The 23,619-nt window shown below is 40.6% G+C and overlaps 1 protein-coding gene across 2 annotated transcripts in view; it reads right to left on the bottom strand.

Annotated features, from left to right (window-relative positions):
- Positions 1-23,619, bottom strand: part of SLC17A8 (solute carrier family 17 member 8) — a 70,004-nt gene that overhangs the window by 31,842 nt on the left and 14,543 nt on the right. For both annotated transcript variants that reach the window (XM_049884149.1, XM_049884150.1), the window contains exon 2: positions 10,875-11,127. In XM_049884149.1, the coding sequence (XP_049740106.1) occupies positions 10,875-11,127 (253 nt within the window). The remainder of the gene's footprint in view (positions 1-10,874; positions 11,128-23,619) is intronic.

Below are 23,619 nucleotides of genomic sequence, written 5' to 3'. Positions count from 1 at the left end.
ATAAATGTTGGAGAGGTTGTGGAGAGACTGGAACACTTATACACTGCTGATGGGAATGTAAAATGGTACAATCACTTTGGAAATTGATTTGGTGCTTCCTTAAAAAGCCAGAAATAGAAGTACCATACAATCTTGCAAAACCACTCTTTGGAATATATCCTAGAGAAGTAAGAGCCTTCACACAAATAGATATATGCATACCCATGTTCATTGCAGCACTGTTCACAATAGCAAAAAGATGGAAACAACCTAGGTGTCCATCAATAGTCGAATGGATAAACAAATTATGATATATTCACACAATGGAATACCACACAATGATAAAGAACAATGATGAATCCAAGAAACATCTCACAACATGGATAAATCTGGAAAGCATTATGCTGAGTGAAATTAGTCACAAAAGGACAAATATTGTATTAGACCACTATTATAAGAACTCAAGAAAAGCTTAAACACAGAAGAAAACATTCTTTAATGGTTACGAGGCTGAGGAGGAAGGGAGAGGGGAATTCACTAACTATATAGTAAACAAGAATTAGCTTAGGTAAAGGGAAGGACAACACACGATACAGGTGAAGTCAGGACAACTGGATTAAACCAAAAGCTAAGAAGTTTCCTGAACACAACCAAACACTTTGAGGGACAGAGTAGCAGGGGCAGGTGTCTGAGGACCATGGTTTCAGAGGACATCTATGTCAATCGGCATAACAAAGTTTATTAAGAAAATGTTCTTCATCTCACTTCAGTGAGTGGAGTCTGGGGTCTTAAAAGCTAGCAAGTGGCCATCTAAGATGCATTAATTGGTCTCAACCCACCTGGAGAAAAAGAGAATGAAGAACACCAAAGACAAGGAAAATGTTAACCCAAGAGACAAAAGAGCCACATAAACCAGAAACTCCAACAGCCAAAGAACTAGATGGTCCCTGGGTACCACCAATGACCACCCTGACAGGGAACACAACAGAGAGTTCCTGAGGGAGCAGGAAAAAAGTGCAGAGCAGAACTCAAATTCACTTAAAAAGACCAGACTTAATGGTCTGACTGAGACTAGAGGAACCCCAGAAAACATGGCCCCTGGACTCTCTGCTAACCCAGAACTAAAACCATTTCCAAAGCCCACTCTTCAGACAAAGATTAGACTGGAGTATAAAACATAAAATAATACTCATGAACAGTGTGCTTATTAGTTCAAGTAGATACATGAGACTCAATGGGCAGCTCCTGTCTGGAGGTGGGATGAGAAGGTAGAAAGGTATGGGAGCTAACTGAATGGACATGGGAAACCTGGGGTGGAAACGGGGAGTGTGCTGTCACATTATAGGGATTGCAACTAGGGTCACATGACAATATGTGTATAAATTTTTGTATGAGAAATTAACTTGAGCTGTAAACTTTCACCTAAAGCACAAAAAAAAAAAAAAAATGATGAAGTCAAAGAGCTGAACAAATTTCAAAGACGGACTCGAGAAGACAAAGTAAAGTATTATAATGAAATGTACAAAGACCTGGAGTAAGAAAACAGAAAGAGAAGAGCACACTCAGCATTTCTCAAGGTGAAAGAACCAAAGGAAAAATTCAAGCCTTGAGTTGCAATATTGAAGGATTCTATGGGGAAAATGCTGAAAAACACAGGAAGCATCAAAAGAAGATGGAAGGACACGGAGTCACTATCCCAAAAAGAATTGGTCGACTTTCAGCCATTTCAGGAAGTAGCATATGATACAGAATTAAAAGGATTGAAGGAAGAAGTCCAAGCTGCACTGAAGGCATTGGTGAAAAACAAGGTTCCAGAAATTGACAGAATACCATTTCAAATGTTTCAATAAACAGATATAATTCTGGAAGCACTCACTCATCTATGTCAAGAAATTTGGAAGACAGCTACCTGGACAACCAGCTGAAAGAGATCCATATTTGTGCCCATTCCAAAAAAGGTGATCCAACAGAACATGGAAATTATTGAACAATATCTTTAAGATCACACACAAGTAAAATTTTGTGAAAGGTAATTCAAAAACATTTGCAGCAGTGTATCAACTGGGAACAGCCAGAAATTCAAGCCAGATTCAGAAGAGGACTTGGAACCAGGAATGTCATTGCTGATGTCAGACGTATCTTGGCTGAAAGCAGAGAATACCAGAAAGACTTTTACCTATGTTTTATTGACTATGCAAAGGCATTTGACTGTGTGGATCATAACAAATTATGGATGATATTGTGAAGAATAGAAATTCCAGAACACTTATGTTACCACAAAACACAGATTCAAGCCACCTGCCACAAAGACAATACTGAGACATGGGTGAAGTAAGCAGCAAGAGGGCTTTATTGTATACTGGTATACGAGAGACAGAGGGGAATGGGCTCTTCCAAAGTCTGTCTGTCTGCTGGAGACCAACCGGAGGGTCTTACAGGGTTAGGGCTTAGTCTTAAACAATCTGGAGAATGGCAGTTCCCCTTTGATGGGAGGTATGTTGATCACATTTCAGACATGTTGACCTTCTGTGGCTATTCTTTAGAGGTCCTCTGACGCCATCCTGTTTTCGTCACAAGATGGGCCCTCATTGTCTGGTTGTCTTGTCCCAGATCTTACTGATCATTGTTCTGCTTGTTCAAGAGGAACATAAGCTAATTTTAAACTTTGTAGAATCATGTAGAATGGGAGAGAGAAGGGAGGGAGCAAACCACAAATCACAAAATCACCCGGGTATGCAAAAGCTAACTATGCAAGCCATGCAGAAACAATGCTACAATACCCAGGATGTTAGGCCCCTACAATTTCTTTCTCAAGCTGCCCCTTGCACTTAATTGTGCTCATGAAGTACTTGTACATAGACCAAGAGGCCGTCTTTAGAACAGAACAAAGGATACTGCATGGTTTAAAATCAGGGTTGTATGCTTTCACGGTACTTATTCAATCTGTATGCTGAGCAAATGATCTGAGAAGCTGGACTGTATGAAGAAGAATGGAGCATCAGGATTGGAGGAAGACTTATTAACAACCTACGAGATGCAGATGACACAAGAGATGTGTACAAATTCAAAAAATAGATATTTGGTACTGCAAATAATGATGAGTGCATAGGAGAAAATAAAAAAAAAATTCTAGGTTTACTAGGTTATTCAGTAGCAGTTTAGTGAGAAAGCATAAAGGGAATAGAATCTAAAGTCTCTCGTGTCTTAAACCAAAAAACCAAACCCACTGCCATGGAGTCAATTCCAGCTCATAGCGACCCTACAGGACAGAGTAGAACTTCCCCGTAGAGTTTCCGAGAAGCACCTGGCAGATTCAAACTGCCGACCTCTTGGTTAACAGCCATATCACTTAACCATTATGCCATAGTGAGGGTAATAAAACTCACACTACCTACCCAGAGGAGGCATGAGGTTAAAACAGCATGAATATTTCTAGTGGATGATTCCTCTGGGTAAAGATTTTGGGTGTGACACATTATCATAGTCCATGGAACATAGTGTAGATTCAATAAATGTTAGCAGCCATTATTGTCATTGTGGTGATCATAACAATATGCTCTTCTACAAATCTTGCCCTATTGAAAATATGATTCTCTATGCTGAAGTCCCTTTCTACCCCTGGCACTGTAACTTTTCAGATCCATTGCAAATGTTCCTTCCTCTGAGGAACTTTCCCAACTCATCCCAGATTGAACTCTTTCACCCTTTCCTGGGCTTGTTCCACAGACCTCTGTTCTTACCAGGGCTTCAAACCGGTTTGTTCCAGTTTGAACCACTGCTGAGGATTTCCATTTCTAACAAGTTCCCAAGTGATGCTAATACTGTAATACCGCTGGGTAGGGACCAATTCTGAGTACCACTAGTAGAGCAGTGATTCTCAAACTGTATTATACATAAAAGTCACGTGGGGGATCTTGTTAAAATGTAGATTCCGATTCAGTGTATCTGGGGCAGAAATGCAAATTCTCAGCAGGGATATGAACTGGTTCAAAGTCCTGTTTCTTAAGGCTATGGCACACATGGTACCCAAAAACCCAGTGCCGTCGACTCGTTTGTGAGCAGCACCGTGTGTGCCATTTTTTTTTTTTTTAATGGCACACACGGTGCTGCTCACAAACTAGCTAGTCATGTGTCTGTTTCCCACGCTGGGTAGTGAGCAACTCTTAGGTAGGAGCCGTGTCTTGTTTGCTTTTATAGGAAGCTAAAAGAAATGCCTGGGAACATAGAAGGTGCAAGTAAATATTTGCTGGACGAATATATAATAAATGGCTTTTTAAGGCACTGATACAAAAATGCAAGGCGTTTGTATTATTGGGTAAGAGTGTCTAATTAGCAGAATAGTATGTTTCATGAACCTTTGTCACAGTAATTTTCCTGACACAAACTGTTACGTGCTTATCTGCTCATTTATTCAACATTTACTAAGCACCTCCTGCATGCCAGGTCAGGCACCAGGCAAGGTCAAATGAGAAATCATTCTTGCCTTCTAGAAGAGCACAGTCCATGTAATACTGGCCAGGACTCTCTACTCTATTTCCCATTTTACAGATTAGGAAGTTGAAGGTCAAGAATAAAAAGGAACTCGCAATCATTAATTCAAATCAGCTTGCCACATATTTATGCTGTGTTTACTATGTGCCACACATCATTCTGGGGATACAGTAATGAATAAAAACATCAATTCCTGCCTTCATGAAGATTCCAGTGAGGGTGGCTGGATAATAACAGTAACAACAGCAATAATAAAATAACAATAATAAACAAGTATGTACTGTGTTAGATGGTGGCCCATGATGAGAAGAAAAAATAAAGCAGGGAATGAGATAGGAAGATGTTGAGGAAGGACAAGCTGGGTGAAATTTTATCTAGAATGGTCAGGGAAGGCATCACTGAGAAGGTGGTTTTTGACTAAAGACCTGAAGAAAGGGAGGGAATAAAGAAGTGCAAAGGTCCTGAGGTAGGAATGTGTCGTGTGTGTTAGAGAAATAGCAGGATGTCAGTATACCAAAACCAAACCAAACTCGTTGCCGTCAAACCAATTCCAACTCATAGCAACCCTATAGGACAGAGTAGAACTGCCCCATACCCTTTCCAAGGAGCACCTGGTGGATTCGAACAGCCGACGTTTTTGTTAGCAGCCATAACTCTTAACCACTACGCCACCAGGGTTTCTGGACATCTGTATAGCTGGAGGGTAATGAGTGAGGGAGAGGGGAGGAGGACTTAAAGTAAGAGAGGTGATGAGAAATCAAGGAATCAAATGATGCAGGGACTTTTAAGTCCTGGTAGGAACCTTGACGTTTACTCAAAGAGAGATATAAACCATTGGAAGGTTTGAGAAGAGGAAGGACACGATTTTATTAAGATATTTTCCAATTATTCCCCGCTTAATCCTCCCAATACTTTGAGGTACTTAATATAAATTATCTCATTTGGCCTACACAGTAGCTCCGTTCATTTCACCATAGGACACCGAGAGTTTGCCAAGAATTGATAGAAATGCCTGTTACGGCCTTCCTGATCACACTTTCTCCCCCAGTGAAGCCCAGGCTGCCCTGTTTGTCCATGGGACTCTCCCAATGACAACCCCAGCTGACTGGACACCTAAATTGAGAGAATCAAGCCAAAGACTCGACTCAGCCAATCAGCATTTCTCTTTCTCTGTCTTTTTTCACCTGAACCCAGAGACTCTAATTGGACAATAGTGAGCACTTGAACTCAGCCCCATGAAGTCAGGGCCAAGTCTTGTCAGGGCAAGCAAAGGCTCCAGGAACTTAAGCTTTGGAGGGCAGTGAGACGCCATGGAAAAGAAAGCAAACCTTGGAGAGTCACGGGGAAGTGGAGCCAATGCTGATGAAACTGATGGGAGACTCTGTGGCACAAGCAAGCTGGAGACCTTAGCTGAGGATTGTCTAGTTCCCGTGTGGCCCAGCTCCACCCCACAGAGCCTCTGCTCCTGCTTTGGAAATAATTGCACAAAAGCTCCTTTCCCTCTCCATGGTGGTGCACAGCCTGGATTGCCATTCCACCTCAGGGTGCACCCTGTTCCGGGCACAAATTACACAAATGTACACAGCAAGTTTCAGCAGAAACTTAGTCCAGATTAAGACAGACTAGGAAGAAAGGTCTGCCCACCTACTTCCAAAAATCAGCCAATAAAAACCCTGTGTATCACAATGATCTGATCTGCAACCAATCACGGGGATGGCACGGGACTAAGCAGTGTTGCGTTCCATTGTGTATGGGGTCACCATGAGTCAGGGGCTGAGTCAGTGGCAGCTATGGACAACAGCAATACAGCAGACCTGCTTTTGGCACTTTGTTTCCTTGAGATCCCCTACAGGGATGGAATAATCCCCTTTTTAACTTGAGCTGGTTTCACTGTGCTTCTGTTCTTTGCCACCAGCAATCCCTGACCGGACACAAGGGTGATTTGCTCAGTGTCCTAGAGCTAGTAAACAACATGTGAAATGCTCTTCCTGAGGTTAATGAGAAATCATTGCAAGCCTTTTCAAACTTCCATCGTTCATTGCCAACCAGGTGACAGGCACTGTTCTAAGCACTCCACATGTTTTAACTCATAACTACAAAGCTAAGAAATTATTATTCACACATCAGCTAAAATCATCGTTCATACCCCTAGTAGAACATATGCAACATGTTTGAAAAATCTACTCATTCATACTCTTTACCTCTCCCTTCTTTTGAAAATGAGGAATTTAAAAAGATGTCATCATAAAAATATCTAGTTTTCCCCCCATAAAACAAATAAACAAAAATACAGGCCATTCCAAGCCTTTCCTGATACAATTAGCGAAATCTTTGTCATTGGGTTGAGCATGCTCAGCTGGTATCTAAGCCATGTTCTGTTTGGACAAGAGAGAAATGATCTGCTGTAAATCGGAGTTGTGCTAGAGCTTCTGAAATGCTACTAAACTACTAATCTTCAGGCCAGAGAAAATGATGTAAAGCAGATTTTAGATCTTAATCAATTTCTCTAAAACTCCAAAGGGCAAAACCATGGAAACTAGAGAGTACACACTAGCATTATTCCTTGGGTTTATCAAAATGTCTTTTCCATATGCCTCAAAACAGACGCTATTGACCCAGGCCTGTCTTGTCAGGCAACAAACAAATGCAAACCAGCATCTCATTTTGATCTGGGCCTCAGCAGGCCAGTTTTAATTAGCAGGCCTTGCTCACAAAGGGCTGAAAGAATACATGTGATACACATCTGAAAACCTGCTAATATACATCATTCTTTATTTTTAAAATGCATGAGTACTCCCCTCTGCATACACACACACACACACACACACACGCACACACACACACCGACCAGGATATCCTTTTAGAGCAGATTCAGCTGTGCCATCAACAGCCAAGTCAGAAGAGTCTCCATGGTGCTATTTTCCTGTAGCAGAATAATCTCTTGGCTAAAAAGAAAAAAAGCCTGCAGGCCAATTAAAGGCTTCTTTTTAACGGACTGAAATCAGATTTTCCCAAACCAGTGCTTGGCAGGAGACTGTTCCATGTGATGCCTGAAAGGAAGTGTTCTGTGATCAGGTAAGTGCAGGAAATAACCTCATGCCACATCCCCCTCTTGGAGAGTTGTGGAACACAGACAGTAAAAGCTCCGAGGGCCAAGGAAAGATGCCCATTTAATCTGTATGACCCAGCATTCCCCATTTCTCACAGCGCCATCTTTGCAGCACGGCCTGCAGAACAGTGATTTCCCAAACACAAATTTGGGAAACTCTGATCTGAATGTTTCTCCAAATATGAGTGGGGTCCAGAGAATTATTAAAGATCTCTCTCTGCAAATGAATGAATTTCCACTTGAGTCACTCCATTGCGTGTGTTCAATTTAATAAAACATGTATTTATTGGGTGTACACTAGACATGCATCTTAGTTTGGTTTTTCTCCCATAGCCTCAATACTTCTCTAGGCTTACCATTTAAGAATAATTGTTCAATTATTCAATTAAATAAAACATGTATTTATTGGGTGCTGCAAAAGACCTCTTTAAAGTGTTGAAAAGCAAAGATGTCACCTTGAGGTGTGCCTGACCCAAGCTATGGTGTTTTCAATCACTTCATACGCATGTAAAAGCTGGACAATGACTACGGAAGATCGAAGAATTGACGCCTTTGACTTGTGGTGTTGGCAAAGAACATTGAATATACCATGGACTGCTAAAAGAACGAACAAGTCTGTCTTGGAAGAAGTGCAGCCAGAATGCTCCTTAGAAGCAAGGATGGTGAAACCACATCTTACATACTTTGTTATCAGGAGGGATCGGTCCCTGGAGAAGGACAGCATGCTTGGTAAAGTAGAAGGTCAGCGAAAAAGAGGAAGACCCTCAATGAGATGGATTGACAATGATTGTGAGAATGGCACAGGTTTGGGCTGTGTTTCATTCTGTTGTACATAGGGTTGCTATGAATTGGTACCAACTTGACGGTACCTAAAAACAACAATGCACTAGACATGCATTTTAGTTTGGGTTTTCTCCTATAGCCTCAATACTTTTCTAGGTTTACCATTTAAGAGGAGTCCTTGGGTGGTGCAAACAGTTAAAATACTTGGCTACTAACCGAAAGACTGGAGGTGGGAATCACTCAGAGGCACCTCAGAAGAAAGGCCTGGTGATATACTTCCATAAAACCAGCCATTAAAAACCCTGTGGGGCACAGTTCTACTCTGACACACCTGGGGTCGCCATGAGTTGGAATTAGCTAGACGGCAACTGGTGGTACTGGTATCATTTAAGAAACAAACTAGATTTTATATTTCCAGTGATTCATAAAATCTACACCATTTAAGCTATAGCAGAAGTATGCTTGCTTATGACCACAACAGCCTCTGAGCTGGGCCTCTGCCTCCACTCTTATCTGACTTTAATCCAGACTCCTCCCACTGAGCAGTGGGCATTCCAGGACACAGATCACCTCTCTGTTTAAAGCCCATCCCAGACTCCCTTAAATGACTTCCCAGGCCTGTTATAGTCTGGTGCCTGTTTACCTTGCTGCCTCCATCTCTTGATGCTCACCCCTACTGAGGGGTGAACTTAGGTGGGTAAATGTGGAACCCCTCCTACCAAGGGTTCACAACCTGAAGTCCAAGGATGGAATCCCAGGGATCTGTGAACTTGGGTAGGAAAATTTCACATCTTTATTTTCACTAACTGCAAACTGCAATTTAAGCATTTTGTTCAACCATGAATGTAGAAAACAAACACAGTAGCTATTATCAGAAACTAACTTTGTCAGCAGTGGAAATCATAAATATGTTCATCATGTCATATTATAGTTGTTGTCAATATTTCAAACTATCATTTACAGTTTGAACTTTAAAATTACAATAATTTTTAGACCCATTGCTGGACTTTGTCTTCTAATGTGTTACAAAAGAAGCCCATGTGCTTCTATGTCACAAATTTGATTTTAAAATATTTTGATATCTGTATTTTAATATATAGTTTCCTCGGAAACTCTATGGGGCAGCTCTACTGTGTTCTATAGGGTCGCTATGAGTCGGAATCGACTCGACAGCACTGGGTTTTGGTTGTTTTATTTTAATATAACTTCCTTTATAATCTGGACCCCTGATGGCACAGTGGTTAAGAGCTCAGCTCTTAACCAAAAGGTTGGGAGTTCGAATCCACCAGCTGCTCCTTGGAATCCCTATGGAGCAGTTCTACTCTGTCCTATAGGGTTGCTATGAGTCAGAAATCAACTCAACAGCAATGGGTTTGCTTTTTTGTTTTGTTTTTTTTTTTGGCTTCCTTTATAATCATATGTGTTTTATTTTATGGATTTTAAAGATTACCTTGACAAAGGGTTCAGGCGCTTTGCCGGGTTTCCAAAGAGGTCCTTGACAAGAAAAAGGTGAAGAACTCCTGATTCAGCTCCTAAAACATACCATTCTCTCTCTCTCTCCCTTCCCCCACCCCTTATCTCTCTGTTTACCTCTCTCACTCTTCTGCAAGGCTTCACACTTGCTATTACTTCCACTTGTCAAACACTGCCTTCCACTCCACCAAAACCCTCTTTGTCATGGATTGATTTATGTCCCCCCAAAATGTGTATATCAATTTGATTAGGCCACGATTCCCAGTATTCTGTGGTTGTCCTCCATTTTGTGATTGTAATTTTATGTTAAAGAGGATTAGGATGGAATTGTAAAACCCTTGCTCAGGTCACACCCCTGATCCAATGTAAAGGGAGTTTTCTTGGGGTGTGGTCTGCACCACCTTTTATCTCTCAACAGATAAAAGGAAAGGGAAGCTAGTAGAGAGGGGGGACCTCATATGACCAAGAAAGAAGTACCAGGAGCACAGCATGTCCTTTGGACCCCGGGTTCCTGCACAGAGAAGCTCCTAGACCAGGAGAATATTGATGAGAAGGACTCTTCTTCAGAGCCTTCAAAGAGAGAAAGCCTCCCCCTTCTAACCTACTAGGCTGTGAGAAAATAAATTCCTCTCTGTTAAAGCTATTCACTTGTGGTATTTCTGTTATTGCAGCACTAGATGATTAAGACACTCTGCCTGGCAAATTCCTCCTCATCTTTCATGTTCAGCCATCAGTTTTTCTGGGAATTCTTTCATGACATCAAAGTCTGGACAAAGCCCCCTTCTATATGACCCTGAGCGTACTGTGCACCTAAAACCCGAATTTTGATTTCTTACGTGTAGTCTCCATTTCTTATCTGTACATCTTCCACTCCGCTTTGTTCACCCTTCTGTCCCCATCACCATGCACAGTGTCTGGCCCATGGTAGTCATTCTACATTTTTGTCACATCGATGAATGAATTAAAGTGCTTTCTTTCACTTAGCAAAGTTTTTATTTAGCTGTGGTCAAAAGAGCTCTCACCATAGATTGATACCAACCTGAATTTCTGGTTTTCCATCAACATACACAGTGCTGTTGTTGACCATTTCCACGATGGCAACTCCAAGATTGCACCGAATCCCAAAGGAAATGCAGAATCCCAGCCCACTCATGATGGCGATGATGTAACGCTTGGGGATGCCACAACAGTGGCAGTCAAACAGTGGGGGGCTTGGCCTGGAAGTCTGCACTGGCCTTCCTTCTTCATTCAGCTCAATATTATCTTCTTCCTCATTGGTTCCATCAATTTTTCTACATTGGAGAAAGAATAACAGAGAAGAAAGGCCAGGAGTAGGCAAGAAAAAAAAAGGAAAGGAAAACCCAAAGTAGGATGCCCCCTGAATTTTTAAAAGTAATTATTATTATTATTTAAATAAATCATAATGGGTAAAATTATTGATTTTCTGGATATTGAGTTGCCCTTTTATAGACATTAAATATTTAAATCTCATGACAACCCCAAGAGGTTATTATCATGCCCAATTAAGTTATTTGAGGCAGATTCAAGTCCAGAGCCTGTGTCCTTGACAACATAACATACTGAGCTTTCTGCTGAAAAGGTATTGATAGGCTTCACCTACATTACATGATTCACCTACCTCCTATGCTTGACCTTAGTTTTTGTGTCATTGATGCTTCCTAAAAAGATATACAATAAAAAATTAATTCATTGGAAGATTCTATTTCTAAGTGCTATTAAAATGCTAAGTGGAGGTGTTGTTATGTGCCATCAAGTTGGCACATATTGACTTTATGTATAACAGAGTGAAAAATTGTCCAGTCCAGCACCATTGTCTCATCTTTCAGCATTATATCAGGCAATATTCTGTTGCTAGCTATAAGGTTTTCACTGGCTAATTTTTGGAGGTAGATTGCCAGGCCTTTCTTCCTACTCTCTATTTTAGTCTGGGAAATCTGTCCACCATGGGTGACCCTAATGATATTTGAAATACTGGTAATTTCACTTCCAGCATCATAGCAACACACAAGTCACCACAGTACAACAAACAGACAGACAGGTGGAGGTGGGGGGTTTATTTTCTATCACAATCTATTATCTATCTTTCTTCTGAGGAGTTGGTTCCCTGGCACCTTTTATCTCTGTGATAGGAATTTTCACTGATTCTATTGGCTCAGGAAATGGCACGTCCATTAGAGTGAATCTACTCTTTTTTTTTTTTAAGTAATTAGGCAAACTGAACACTATCTGCCCATTATAAAATATACCTTTTTTACTTTCTCACGTATTGCAACTTCTGAAGAAGGTGCTATGGACCAATTAGGGTCCAAGACTTTACAAAAATAAGCGAGGCTTACAAGTTTTCATGAATATTAAATTCAATAATAAATAGCTAATACAAGGGTTAACGTAATACTTAGATTGAAACACAAATTATTTGCCAATCAACATAATCTTGGCTGTGTTTTATGACTCAAGTAAAACCAGTTTTTAAGCACATGTATAGAGAAACAAATATTCTGCACCGAATTCAGTTCACTAGATATTTATTGAGAGTCTACTGTGCATGTCAGGCACTGTTCTAAGTACTGTAGAACAAAAAAAGAATAAGACGTGTTCTCTGCGCTCCTCCAGCTCTTAGTTTTGATGAACTTAGAAAGGGACAAAAGACTCTTCTAATGGACTAATACAAGCCACTATAATTACTGGACAATCCAGGCTGTGTTGAAATGAAAGTGAAAACTAATGGTAAAGCAAGGAAAGAGCTTTTGATTTCAGCTTGTAGGCTTAGATTAGAAGCTTAATAGATATACAAGAACATTGAATCAATCACATCAGAACTTCAACAATCTCCCACCATTGCCTATCTATATTAATGTTGATATAGTCTACCTTCTCTTCTAAATTCTCTACTTCTAGAAGCATGGAGGTTGTCCAAAGGATGTCATCTATGCTTCTAGCCCAGGCAGGAAAACCTCTTTATCTGGGCACTAGATCCCAACCCTTCTCAGCTACTCATGGATATTATTCCACCCTACCCCTTCCATACTTCATCATCAATTATTTTCTAGATCATTTCCATCAGCCTACAAGTATGCTTTTATTTCTCCCATATTAAAATTTAAAAAGCACTTTCTCCTCCAGCTATTCCCCCCTCATTCCTCATCTTCCCTTTTTAGAAAAACTCCTTGAAAGAATCATCTGCAGTCACTGTCTTCAATTCCTCTCCTCCCATGCTCTCTTGGGCACCCTCCAATCAGGTGTCCCCTCAGCTGTCCACCAAAACTGCTCTTAAGGTCATCAGTGCCCTCCACATGATTAAATGCAAAGGTCATTTTCAATCCTCATCTAATTGACCTTGACTCAATTGATTATTTTCTTTTTCTTGACTACTTTATTTTCCTCCAGGGAACCACTCTCACCTGGTTTTCTTCATAATTCTCCAGTCACTTCTTATATGTTGTCTCTCTTGCTGATTCCTTATTTCCTTGACATGCAAACCTAGAATGTCCAAGGACTCAGTTCTCGGACACTTTATGTTTTCTGTCTATACTCTGAAGGCAATCTCATTCAGTCTTTGGGCTTTAAATACCATGCATATGCTTACAGTTCCCAAATTTCATATCCTGACTTATTTGACATCTCCTGAGACACATAATAGGCATCTTGAACTTAACAAGTCTGACTGAGTTCTCCCTAATAGAACACATTCCTAAAAGCTTTCTTTTCACAAATAATGACCTAAAAAAAAAAAAAAATCATTCTGGATGCCTTATTTCTTCTTCAATATATGTCCAATTCAAGAGCCAGTGCACCTGGGTTTGTTGACTGTTCCATTTACTTGTTCCATTTACTTAGCCGTATAATTCGGACTTAATTTACCTCCTTGGAAACCCTGGTGCCATAGTGGTTGAGAGGTATGGCTTCTAACCAAAAGGTCGGTAGTTCAAATCCATCAGACATTCCTTGGAAACTCTATGGGGCAGTTCTACTCTGTCCTATAGGGTTGCTATGAGTCAGAATCGACTCGATGGCAACAGGTTTGGTTTTGGTTTACCTCCTTGGACTTCAGTTTCTTCATTTGTAAACTGAGAATTATAACAATAGTTTCTTCCTCGTGAAGTTTTTTTTGAGATTATCATAAATGAATTATTATATTTAGACCATTTAGAACAGAAACTTACGCATAGTAAAAACTCAATGTATTCCAACTATTTTGATTATATTAATCCTCAAAATAATTCTATAAATCTTTTCTACTATACTGAGCATTGATGCTGTTAGCTCTGAGAGTCGTTTGGATGATAAACCCGTTGCTGTCAAGTCAATTCTGACTCATACTGACCTTATAGGACAAAGTAGAACTGCCCCATAGGGTTTCCAAGAAGTGGCCGGAGGATTCAAACTGTCAAGCTTTTGGTTAGCAGCCGAGCTCTTAACCACTGTACCACCGGGACTCCCATTTGGATGATAGGACCATTTATACTATACAGCCCCCATGGTCTCCATGAATTTCTGGCATCAAATCATATGTAATTTGATTAACATGGAAGATTGATATTCTAATATTGACACATTATTATAATAAAAAACTAGTTGCTATCGAGTCAGGTATAGCTCATGGTGACCCCATGTGTGTCAGAGTAGAACTGTGCTCCATAAAATTTTCAGCAGCTGATTTTTTTCTTTCTCAGAAGTAGATCATCAGAATTCTCTTCCGAAGTGCCTCTGGGTGGACTCTAACATCCAATTTTCTGGTGAGCAGCCAAGCTCATTAACCATTTGTACCACCCAGGGATTCCATTATTATAATAGTATTACTGATATTAGCTAGGGTAGAAATAACATGTAACAACCACACTAATATTTGTATTATACTTTCACATACGTAATTATTTGATCATTAGGTCAGCTCAGTGAGATATGTTGTTGTTGTTGTGTGCTATCGAGTTGATTCCAACTCATAGCGACCCCATGTAACAGAGCAAAACTTCCCCATAGCATTTCCAAGGCTGTAATCTTTAAGGTAGGAGCCCTGGTGATGCAGTGGTTAAGTGCTCAACTGCTAATCAAATGGTCAATAGTTCAAACCCACCAGCCACTCGACAGGAGAAAGATGTCAGTCTGCTTCTGTAAAGATTACAATGAACAAATCTGTCTTCGAAGAAATACAGCCAGAATGCTCATTAGGAGAAAGGATGGCGAGACTTCGTCTCACGTACTTTGGACACATTATCAGGAGGGACCAATCCTGGGAGAAGGACATCGTGCTTGGTAAGGTAGAGGGTCAGTGAAAAAGTGGAAGACCCTCAATGAAATGGAAACCCTGGTGGCATAGGGATTAAGAGCTATAGCTGCTAACCAAAAGTTGGCAGTTCGAATCCACCAGGCCTTCCTTGCAAACCCTATGGGGCAGTTCTATTCTGTCCTATAGGGTCACTATGAATCAGAATCAACTCAACAGTAACGGGTTTCTCAATGAAATGGATTGACACAGTGGCTACAACAATGACCTCAAACATAGCAATGATTATAAAGATGGCACAGGACCAGGCAGTGTTTTGTTCTGTTATACATAGGGTCACTATGAGTCAGGACTGACTTGACGGCCCCTAACAACAACAATCTTTAAGGGAGCAGGTTGTCAGCTGGTGGATTTGAACCAACTACGTTTCAGTTAGTAGCGAAGTACTAAACCATAGTGGTACCAGGTCTCCTTAGTGAGATACAGGAATTCTAATACTCCCATTTTATGTAAAACATAATTGTATTTCAAAAAGCAAGATCAGATTGCCTAAGATCACCCAGCCAGTAGACAATAGAGACAAGACGGGAAGCATTTCTCCTGCTGTCTAGATCTCCTGGTTCCCTTTCACATGTGTTTCTCAGCATGCCAGGCTCTGTCCTTCGGTTATCTTCCTGAGTCACCTTGTCATCTGCATCTGATACATTGTAGCTCTTGCCCAGCCACCATGCACCACAGAGTGTTTAAGAGAACAGGCTCTGGAGTCAGAGACTAAATGCTGTTCCTAAAATGTGCTAACTTCGAGATTTTGGCTAAACTATTTGGCCACTCTAGGCCACAATATCCCATCTCCAAAATGGGGCTAATAATAACAGCTATCTCATTGGCTTGTTTAATGATTAAATGATATGATGCATGCAAATTATTTAGCCCAGTGCCTGGTACTTAAAAAAGCTTTGTATTAATAAATGGTAAGCACTACTAGTTATTATTACTGCTATTAATAAAATTATGTTACCATTCATAAGTTTAGCATATCTCTATACACATGAAGATGCTTTAAATGAACAGCCATAAATAAAGACTGGTGTTTTTCAGCACTGGAGGCACTCAGATCTCCTACCTTGAGGAGCTTAATTAAAGACAGCCTTAGCTGCTGGGCTTGAAATCCATCACAACTTTGGTGTGGAGACTATACTACTCAGAGGCTGCTCCCAGCCAAGGACTGAGAGCAGCAGGGGTATAAGGCAGGCCCGTTCCTGCAGGATGCAGGACTCCTCTGATGAAAGACTTTGGCTGTAGAACTCCCCATGGGCATTGTGGAAACCTCATAGTACTGCAATATAATCTGAGACTCTTTCTACCCAAACTTTCTTACTTCCTCTTTCCTCCACTAAGAGCTTCCTTGTCAGAATGCTTTCCAGCCTCCTCCACCTCTGTCCCCAATTTCCCTCAATAAATCTTTCGTGTGTCTAACCCAGAGTCTAGATGTTACAAATGGTTAAGCACTCAACTACTAACTGAAAGGCTGGTGGTTTGAACCCACCCAGATGTACCTCAGAAGAAAGGCTTGGTGATCTTTTTCTGAAAGGTCATAGCCTTGAAAACCCTATGGAACACAGTTCTACTCTGACACACACAGGATCTCCATGAATGGGTGGTTTTGGTTTTGGTATCTAATCCAGCTTTGGTGTCTGCTTCTTAGAGGACCCAAACCAAGACAAGTACCCTCCGTAAGCAAGATACGACCCCAGATGTCCTGAGAATTTCCAGAACGAGGAACAGCACAGAGGGTGGGAAGAGAGGGAAAAGTAGTAACCAAGAGGAAGATGTCCCCAAAGGAAGGAGGTCTGGGTTCCCAGAGTAGCAGAAGTAGCAGGACCTATAGCACCATGCCCTGAGGCCACCCCTTATAGCCCTGCCTAGGGGGAGACAGGATGTTGGGGGTTGTGGGGTCCTGGACACTGGGTCTCTGGCCTCTAAAAATTTCCCTTACCCAAAGGGGCAGCTAAGTCACCAGGCTTCATGGAACCAGGAACAAATGTAGATCAAAAACCAGAGGGACCTTCTGAGTTGATTGTGAGTCCTTTGCACAATCTGGGTGTAGCAGGCAGGGCACACTAATATCAACTAAAATTTAATTCCTATCAGGTTGGAGCCTCCATGTCAAATTTTATTTGTTTCAAAAACAGTAAAATAATGGTACATTTCTTACATGGCCAAACTCAGAGAAGATTCAGGATCACCTCAGTCCATATGGTGGAACAAACCAGGCTTCCTCACAGTCAGGTAGACCAGGTTTGGTCTTCAGCTCTGCCACTTATGTACAAACTGTGTGGCTTTGGGTAAGGAACTTGGCCTTCCTGAATCTCACATTTCCTCATAGGTAAAATGAATATATTTATCTCACAGAACTGTCGTGAAGATTAAATGAGCTTACACTACTATAAAAAAATAAAAAAGGTAAAATATTAACACCAATAAATGAGGAGGTATTAATTAAATGTTAGGACTTACACCATCCCTGGTGGCGCAGTGGTCAAGAGCTCAGTTGCTAACCAGAAGTCGGCAGTTAGAATTCACCGGGTGCTCCTTAGAAGCCCTATGGGGCAGTACTACTCTGTCCTATAGGGTGGCTATGAGTTGGAATGGATTCAGTTGCAAGGGGTACAGAATACCATTCCAGGTGTTTTCTTAGCATTTTGTACATTGCTGTATTAGAGTACTTATCACACCAAATTATAGTTACTTGTTTTCATCAGCAGAGTAGATGTTGAATAAACATTTGTTGATTTGTGTACATGAATGAATGAAGGTCTCCCCAATAGATTGTGAGTATGTCGAGGGTAGTACCCATATCTTATTCACCTTTATTCCAGTTTGGGTGTCTCATCTAGTACCTGGTGCACAGTAAGGACACAATGAATCATTTGTCTAAATGGAATTGGTGGGTCAATTCCAGACATCACTCCCTAGTTGGAGAACTTAGAATCCTCACCTTCTGTATGGGAGACCTGGGTTCAGTTCCTGGCCATTGCACCTCATGTGCAGCCACCACCTGTTTGTCAGTGGAGGCTTGCATGTTGCTATTATGCTGAACATGTTTCAGTGGAGCTTCCTAAGTCAGACCAGGAAGAAAGGCCTGGCAATCTACTTCTGAAAATCAGTCAGTGAAAGCCCTATGGATCACAACAGTCTGATCCACAACCAATCATGGGGATGGTGCAGAACCAGGCAGGACTGCATTCTATTGCACATGGGGTCACCATGAGTCAGGGACTGACTTAAAGGCAGCTAACAACAACCACAAGGACCTATTTATTGCTGCCCAGAAGAGTTGTTTTTTTAATAAAGGGGAAGGGGGTTACTTAAGAATAAGACAGAAAAAAGAACTTTTCTAAGAAGTGGAGGACTTTACACATCTGTAATAGCTCTGTGTTCCAGCCTGTTTTCCTTAGATGCTTACCTATAGTCTTTTAGATAAAAGAATCTGCATTATTTCCAGGGTGACATCTGGTCCTTGACAGTCTGAGAAAGTAAACATCCCTATCCATATACCCAATTGCCCTGTAAACATCTGAGTCCCAGGGTTCTAATTGCTGAAGGTATGCTAACTAGCCTTTAGTTGCTTCCTGAACTATTTACTTAGGATTAAAATGTTTACGATAATTGTGAAAAAAGTGTTGTTTGTTTTCGTTTTTAGACAAGAAAGTTAACATTCAAAGCACATGGTGAGCAGAACTTGAGATGATATTCTGAGTTTTTAAAATTATTATTCATTTACTTGCTTATTTATAGTGTTATGGATTGAATTATGTCCCCTAAAAATAGGTGTTGAAGTTCTAACTCCTGTTCCTGTAAATATGACTCCACTTGGAAACAAGAGTTTTCTTTTGTTATGTTAATGAGGTCATACCACAGTAGGGTGGGTTCCGAAACCCTGGTGGCATAGTGGTTAAGAGCTACAGTTGCTAACTTAAAGGCCAGCAGTTCAAATCCATCAGGCGCTCCTTGGAAACCATATGAGGCAGTTCTACTCTGTCCTATAGAGTCACTATGAGTCAGGATCATCTCGACGGCAATGGGTAAGTATTGTCTTATAAAAGAACAAAATAGTCACAGAGACACATAGGAGGGAGACAGATACCATGTAAGGATCTTCTACAAGCAGAGGAACACCAAGAATTGCCAGCAGGGGGGTGGGGCCAAGATGGCAGAGTAGTCAGACGCTTCTGGTGATCCCTTACAGCAAAGACGTGAAAAAACAAGTGAATTGATTATATACATGACAAGCTAGGAACCCTGAGCATCAAAGGCAAAGTTAAGAAATTGGACTGAATGAACGGGGAGGGAGAGACGGGGCAGAAGCAGCAAGGAGCTGCTGAGCCCGCAGCAGTGCCTCAGCCCTGATTCCTTGGCATGACTGCGGCAGGGCTCATAGTAGTTTTTGGGGACATGGCTGCTTCGGCAAAAGAAGGCAAGCAAAATAGCGCACCCCTGACCCTGTGGCGTGTCTGCAGTGGGGTGGGCCATGGTGTTTAGGACGCTGCAGCCTCAGCAAAAGAAAAGCACGGGACATGATCCCAACCCCCTGGGGCAATCTTGGTGATCTCAGCAAGGACCAGCAACCACACACAGGCTACACATGCCTCTGATTTTGTCTAATTTACCCCATGGATCTAATAGCTCCTCCTTTTGAAAGAACTCTCTCCTATCTATCTGATCCCTCCTCTCTCTGCCCCAGCCGGCTTCATTAACAGTTGATTTCCCTGGGCCTGAGATAGGTCCTGCTGCACTCCCTGAGCCATTCTCCTGGCCTTGGAGAAGGAACAAATTAACAAATGGGGAAAAATACTCTGCTGACTCCCCTAATCTGGAAACTCAGAGCAGAAGCACCTCTGGTCCAGGTACAAGTAACCTGTAGACTTTGTCTTTCACCCCTGCATGGATCCAGGTGGTTCCACTACACCAGATAGGATCTGGCTACTATATTGCAAGGACAAATTTGTTTGAGCCCTAACTTTTTCAGTTGTGAAGTGGAGAGGCAGGTTTTGGAAGTTTGATACTGCTCTGCTTATTAAAAAAGGCCTTCACCCACCCACAGCAGGAGCCTGAGGACTGGAGGCTCCAACCACACCACCTAGCCACCTGCAAAAGGGCTCCAAGGTTAAGTGGTACCTACCAGTCCTTACAGGTAAAAGCACTGGGTGCCTATGGTATGGCTGCAGAGCCCACCTACCAGAGCACTCTAGAGAACAGGGACGTGCCTTCCTCACATTCAGGGGAAGGTTGTCAGTCCCCGGCCTTCCTCAGAGTGTGACCCCCTGCTGCTACCAGAAACCTGTGCATACACCAATCACCACAGCTTCTCTAAGATTGTAGGTAAGAGACTGCACCACACACTAGTTGGCTGACTATCAGGACACCTGAGCTGAATCTATAAAGGATAGTGAATGGACGACTCCTAGCTCTACCTGGTAACAGCTGTAGCCATCTGGTAACAGGACATTAGTGCTTCATAGGCTCCAATAATCAAGTTAGCCCACTCTAGTAGCCTATTTGGGTATATGAAAACAAAACAAAGCAAGAAACTAGGACACAGTGAGCAAACATAAAATAATACAAGAACTTATAGATGGCTCAGAGACAATAGTTCATATCAAATCACACAAAGAAGCAGACCATGATTGCTTTAATAAACTCCCAAAACAAAGAATCAAGGACTCTACCAGATGAAGACATATTCCTGGAATTACCAGATGTAGAATACAAAAGATTAATATACAGAACTTTTCAAGACATCAGGAACAAGATCAGGCAAAATACAGAAAAAGCCAAGGAACACACAGATAAAGAAGTTGAAGAAATTAAAAAGACTATTCAAGAACATAGTGAAAAAAATTAATAAGCTGGAAAAATCCATAGAGAGACAGCAATCAGAAATTCAGAAGATTAACAATAAAATTACAGAAATAGACAATAGAAAGTCAGAGGAGCAGAACTGAGGAAGTGGAAGGCAGAATTAGTGAGACTGAAGATAAAAAACATGGCAACAATATAGTCAAAGAAAAATCGATAAAAGAATTTAAAAAAATGAAGAAACCCTAAGAATCATGTGGGACACTATCAAGAAGAATAACTTGCGAGTAATTGGAATATCAGAACAGGGAGGGATAACAGAAAATACAGAGAGAATTTTTGAAGATTTTTTGGCAGAAAAGTTCCTGATATCCTGAAAGATGAGAAGATATCTATCCAAGATGCTCATCGAACACCATACAAGGTAGATCCCAAAAGACAGTCCCCAAGACATATTATAATCAAACTTGCCAAAACCAAAGATAAAAAGAAAATTTTAAGAGCGGCAAGGGATAACCGAAAAGTCAGCTACAAAGGAGAATCAATAGGAATAAGTTTGGACTACTCAGCAGAAACCATGCAGGCAAGAAGGCAATGGGATGACATATATAAAACATTGAAGGAGAAAAATTGCCAGCCAAGAATCATATATCCGGCAAAACTTTCTCTCAAATATGAAGGTAAAATTAGGACATTTCCAGATAAACAGAAGCTTAGGGAATTTGCCAAAACCAAACCAAAACAACAAGAAATACTAAAGGGAATTCTCTGGTTAGAAAATCAATAATATCAGCTATCGACCCAAAAGTAGAACACAAGACAGAGCAACCAGATATCAACCCAGTCAGGGAAATCTCAAAAATAAATCCAGATTAAAAAAAAAAAGCTCAAAACAGGGAATCAGTGATGTCATTATGTAAAAGATGACATTAAATCAATAAAGAGGGACTAAATAAAGTAGGCATAGATATTCCATATGGAGAAGAAATCAAGGTGATATAGAGAGATACAAGTTAGGTTTAAACTTAGAAAAATAGGGATAACCACAAAGAAGACTAACAATTCTACACATCAAAATAAAAAGCAAGAAAAATGTAAAGACTCAGCAAAAACAAAATCAACTACAATGAAAAAGAAGAACACAAAATTTACAAAGAAAAACTACTCAGCACAAAAAAATAAGTGGAATAATGAAACTGTCAACAACATACAAAAAAAGGCATCAAAATGACAGCACTAAACTCATACTATCTATAATTATGCTGAATGTAAATGGACTAAATGCACTAATAAAGAGACAGAGAGTGGCAGAATGGATAACCCATGACCTATCTATATGCTGCCTACGAGAGACACACTTTAGACACAAACAAACTAAAACTAAAAGGATGGAAAAAATATATCAAGCAAACAACAATCAAAAAAGAGCAGGAGTGGCTATACTAATTTCTGACAAAACAAACTTCAAACTTAAATCCACCACAAAGGATAAGGAAGGATACTATACAATGATTAAAGGGATAATATACCAGGAGGATATCACCATATTAAATATTATGCACCCAACAACAGGGCTGCAAGATACATAAAACAAACTCTAACAGCATTGAAAAGTGAGATAGATAGCTCCACAATAATAGTAGGACACTTCAACGCACCACTTTCAGTGAAGGACAGGACATGCAGAAGGAAGCTCAATAATGACACAGAAGAGCTAAATGCCACAGTTAACCAACTTGACCTCACAGACATATACAGAACACGCCACCCAACAGCAGTCAAGTATACTTTCTTTTCTAGTACACATGGAATATTCTCCAGAATAAACCACATATTAGGCCATAAAGCAAGCCTTAACAGAACCCAAAACATCAAAATTTTACAAAACATCTTCTCTGGCCATAAAGCCATAAAACTAGAAGTCAATAACAGAAAAATCAAGGAAAAGAAATCAAACACATGGAAACTGAACAACACTTTGCTCAAAAACGACTGGATTATAGAACAAATTAAGGATGGAATAAAGAAATTCATAGAATCAAACAAGAATGGAAACACTTCCTATCAGAACCTTTGGGACACAGCGAAAGAAGTGCTCAGAGGTCAGTTTATATCAATAAAGGCACACATACAAAAAGAAGAAAGGGCCGAAATAAAAGAATTATCCCTACAACTTGAACAAATAGAAAGAAGGCAACAAAAGAAACCTTCAGGCACCAGAAGAAAGAAAATAATAAAAATTAGAGCCGAATTAAATGAAATAGGAAAAAAAAAAAGAATTCAAAGAGCAGTTGTTCTTTGAAAAGATTAAGGAAATCTATAAACTACTGGCCAACTGACAAAAGAAAAACAGGAAAGGAAGCAAATAACCCGAATAAGAAATGAGATGGGCGATATCACAACAGACCCAACTGAAATTAAAACAATCATAAAGAGTACTATGAAAAGTTGTACTCCAACAAATTTAAAAACCTAGAGGAAATGGACAAATTTCTAGAAACACACTACTTACCTAAACTAACACAAACAGAGGCAGAACAACTAAATAAACCCATAACAAAAGAAGACATTGAAAAAGCAATTTAAAAACTTCCAACAAAGAAAGCCCCTGGCCCAGACAGCTTCACTGGAGAATTCTACCAAGCTTTTTCAAAGAAGAGTTAACATCACTACTACTAAA

The sequence above is a fragment of the Elephas maximus genome, chromosome 4 (genome assembly GCF_024166365.1).
Source record: "Elephas maximus indicus isolate mEleMax1 chromosome 4, mEleMax1 primary haplotype, whole genome shotgun sequence".
Classification (NCBI taxonomy): domain Eukaryota; kingdom Metazoa; phylum Chordata; class Mammalia; order Proboscidea; family Elephantidae; genus Elephas; species Elephas maximus.
The sequence above is the reverse complement of the archived record's forward strand: the minus strand, read 5'-3'. Positions and strand labels throughout refer to the sequence as shown.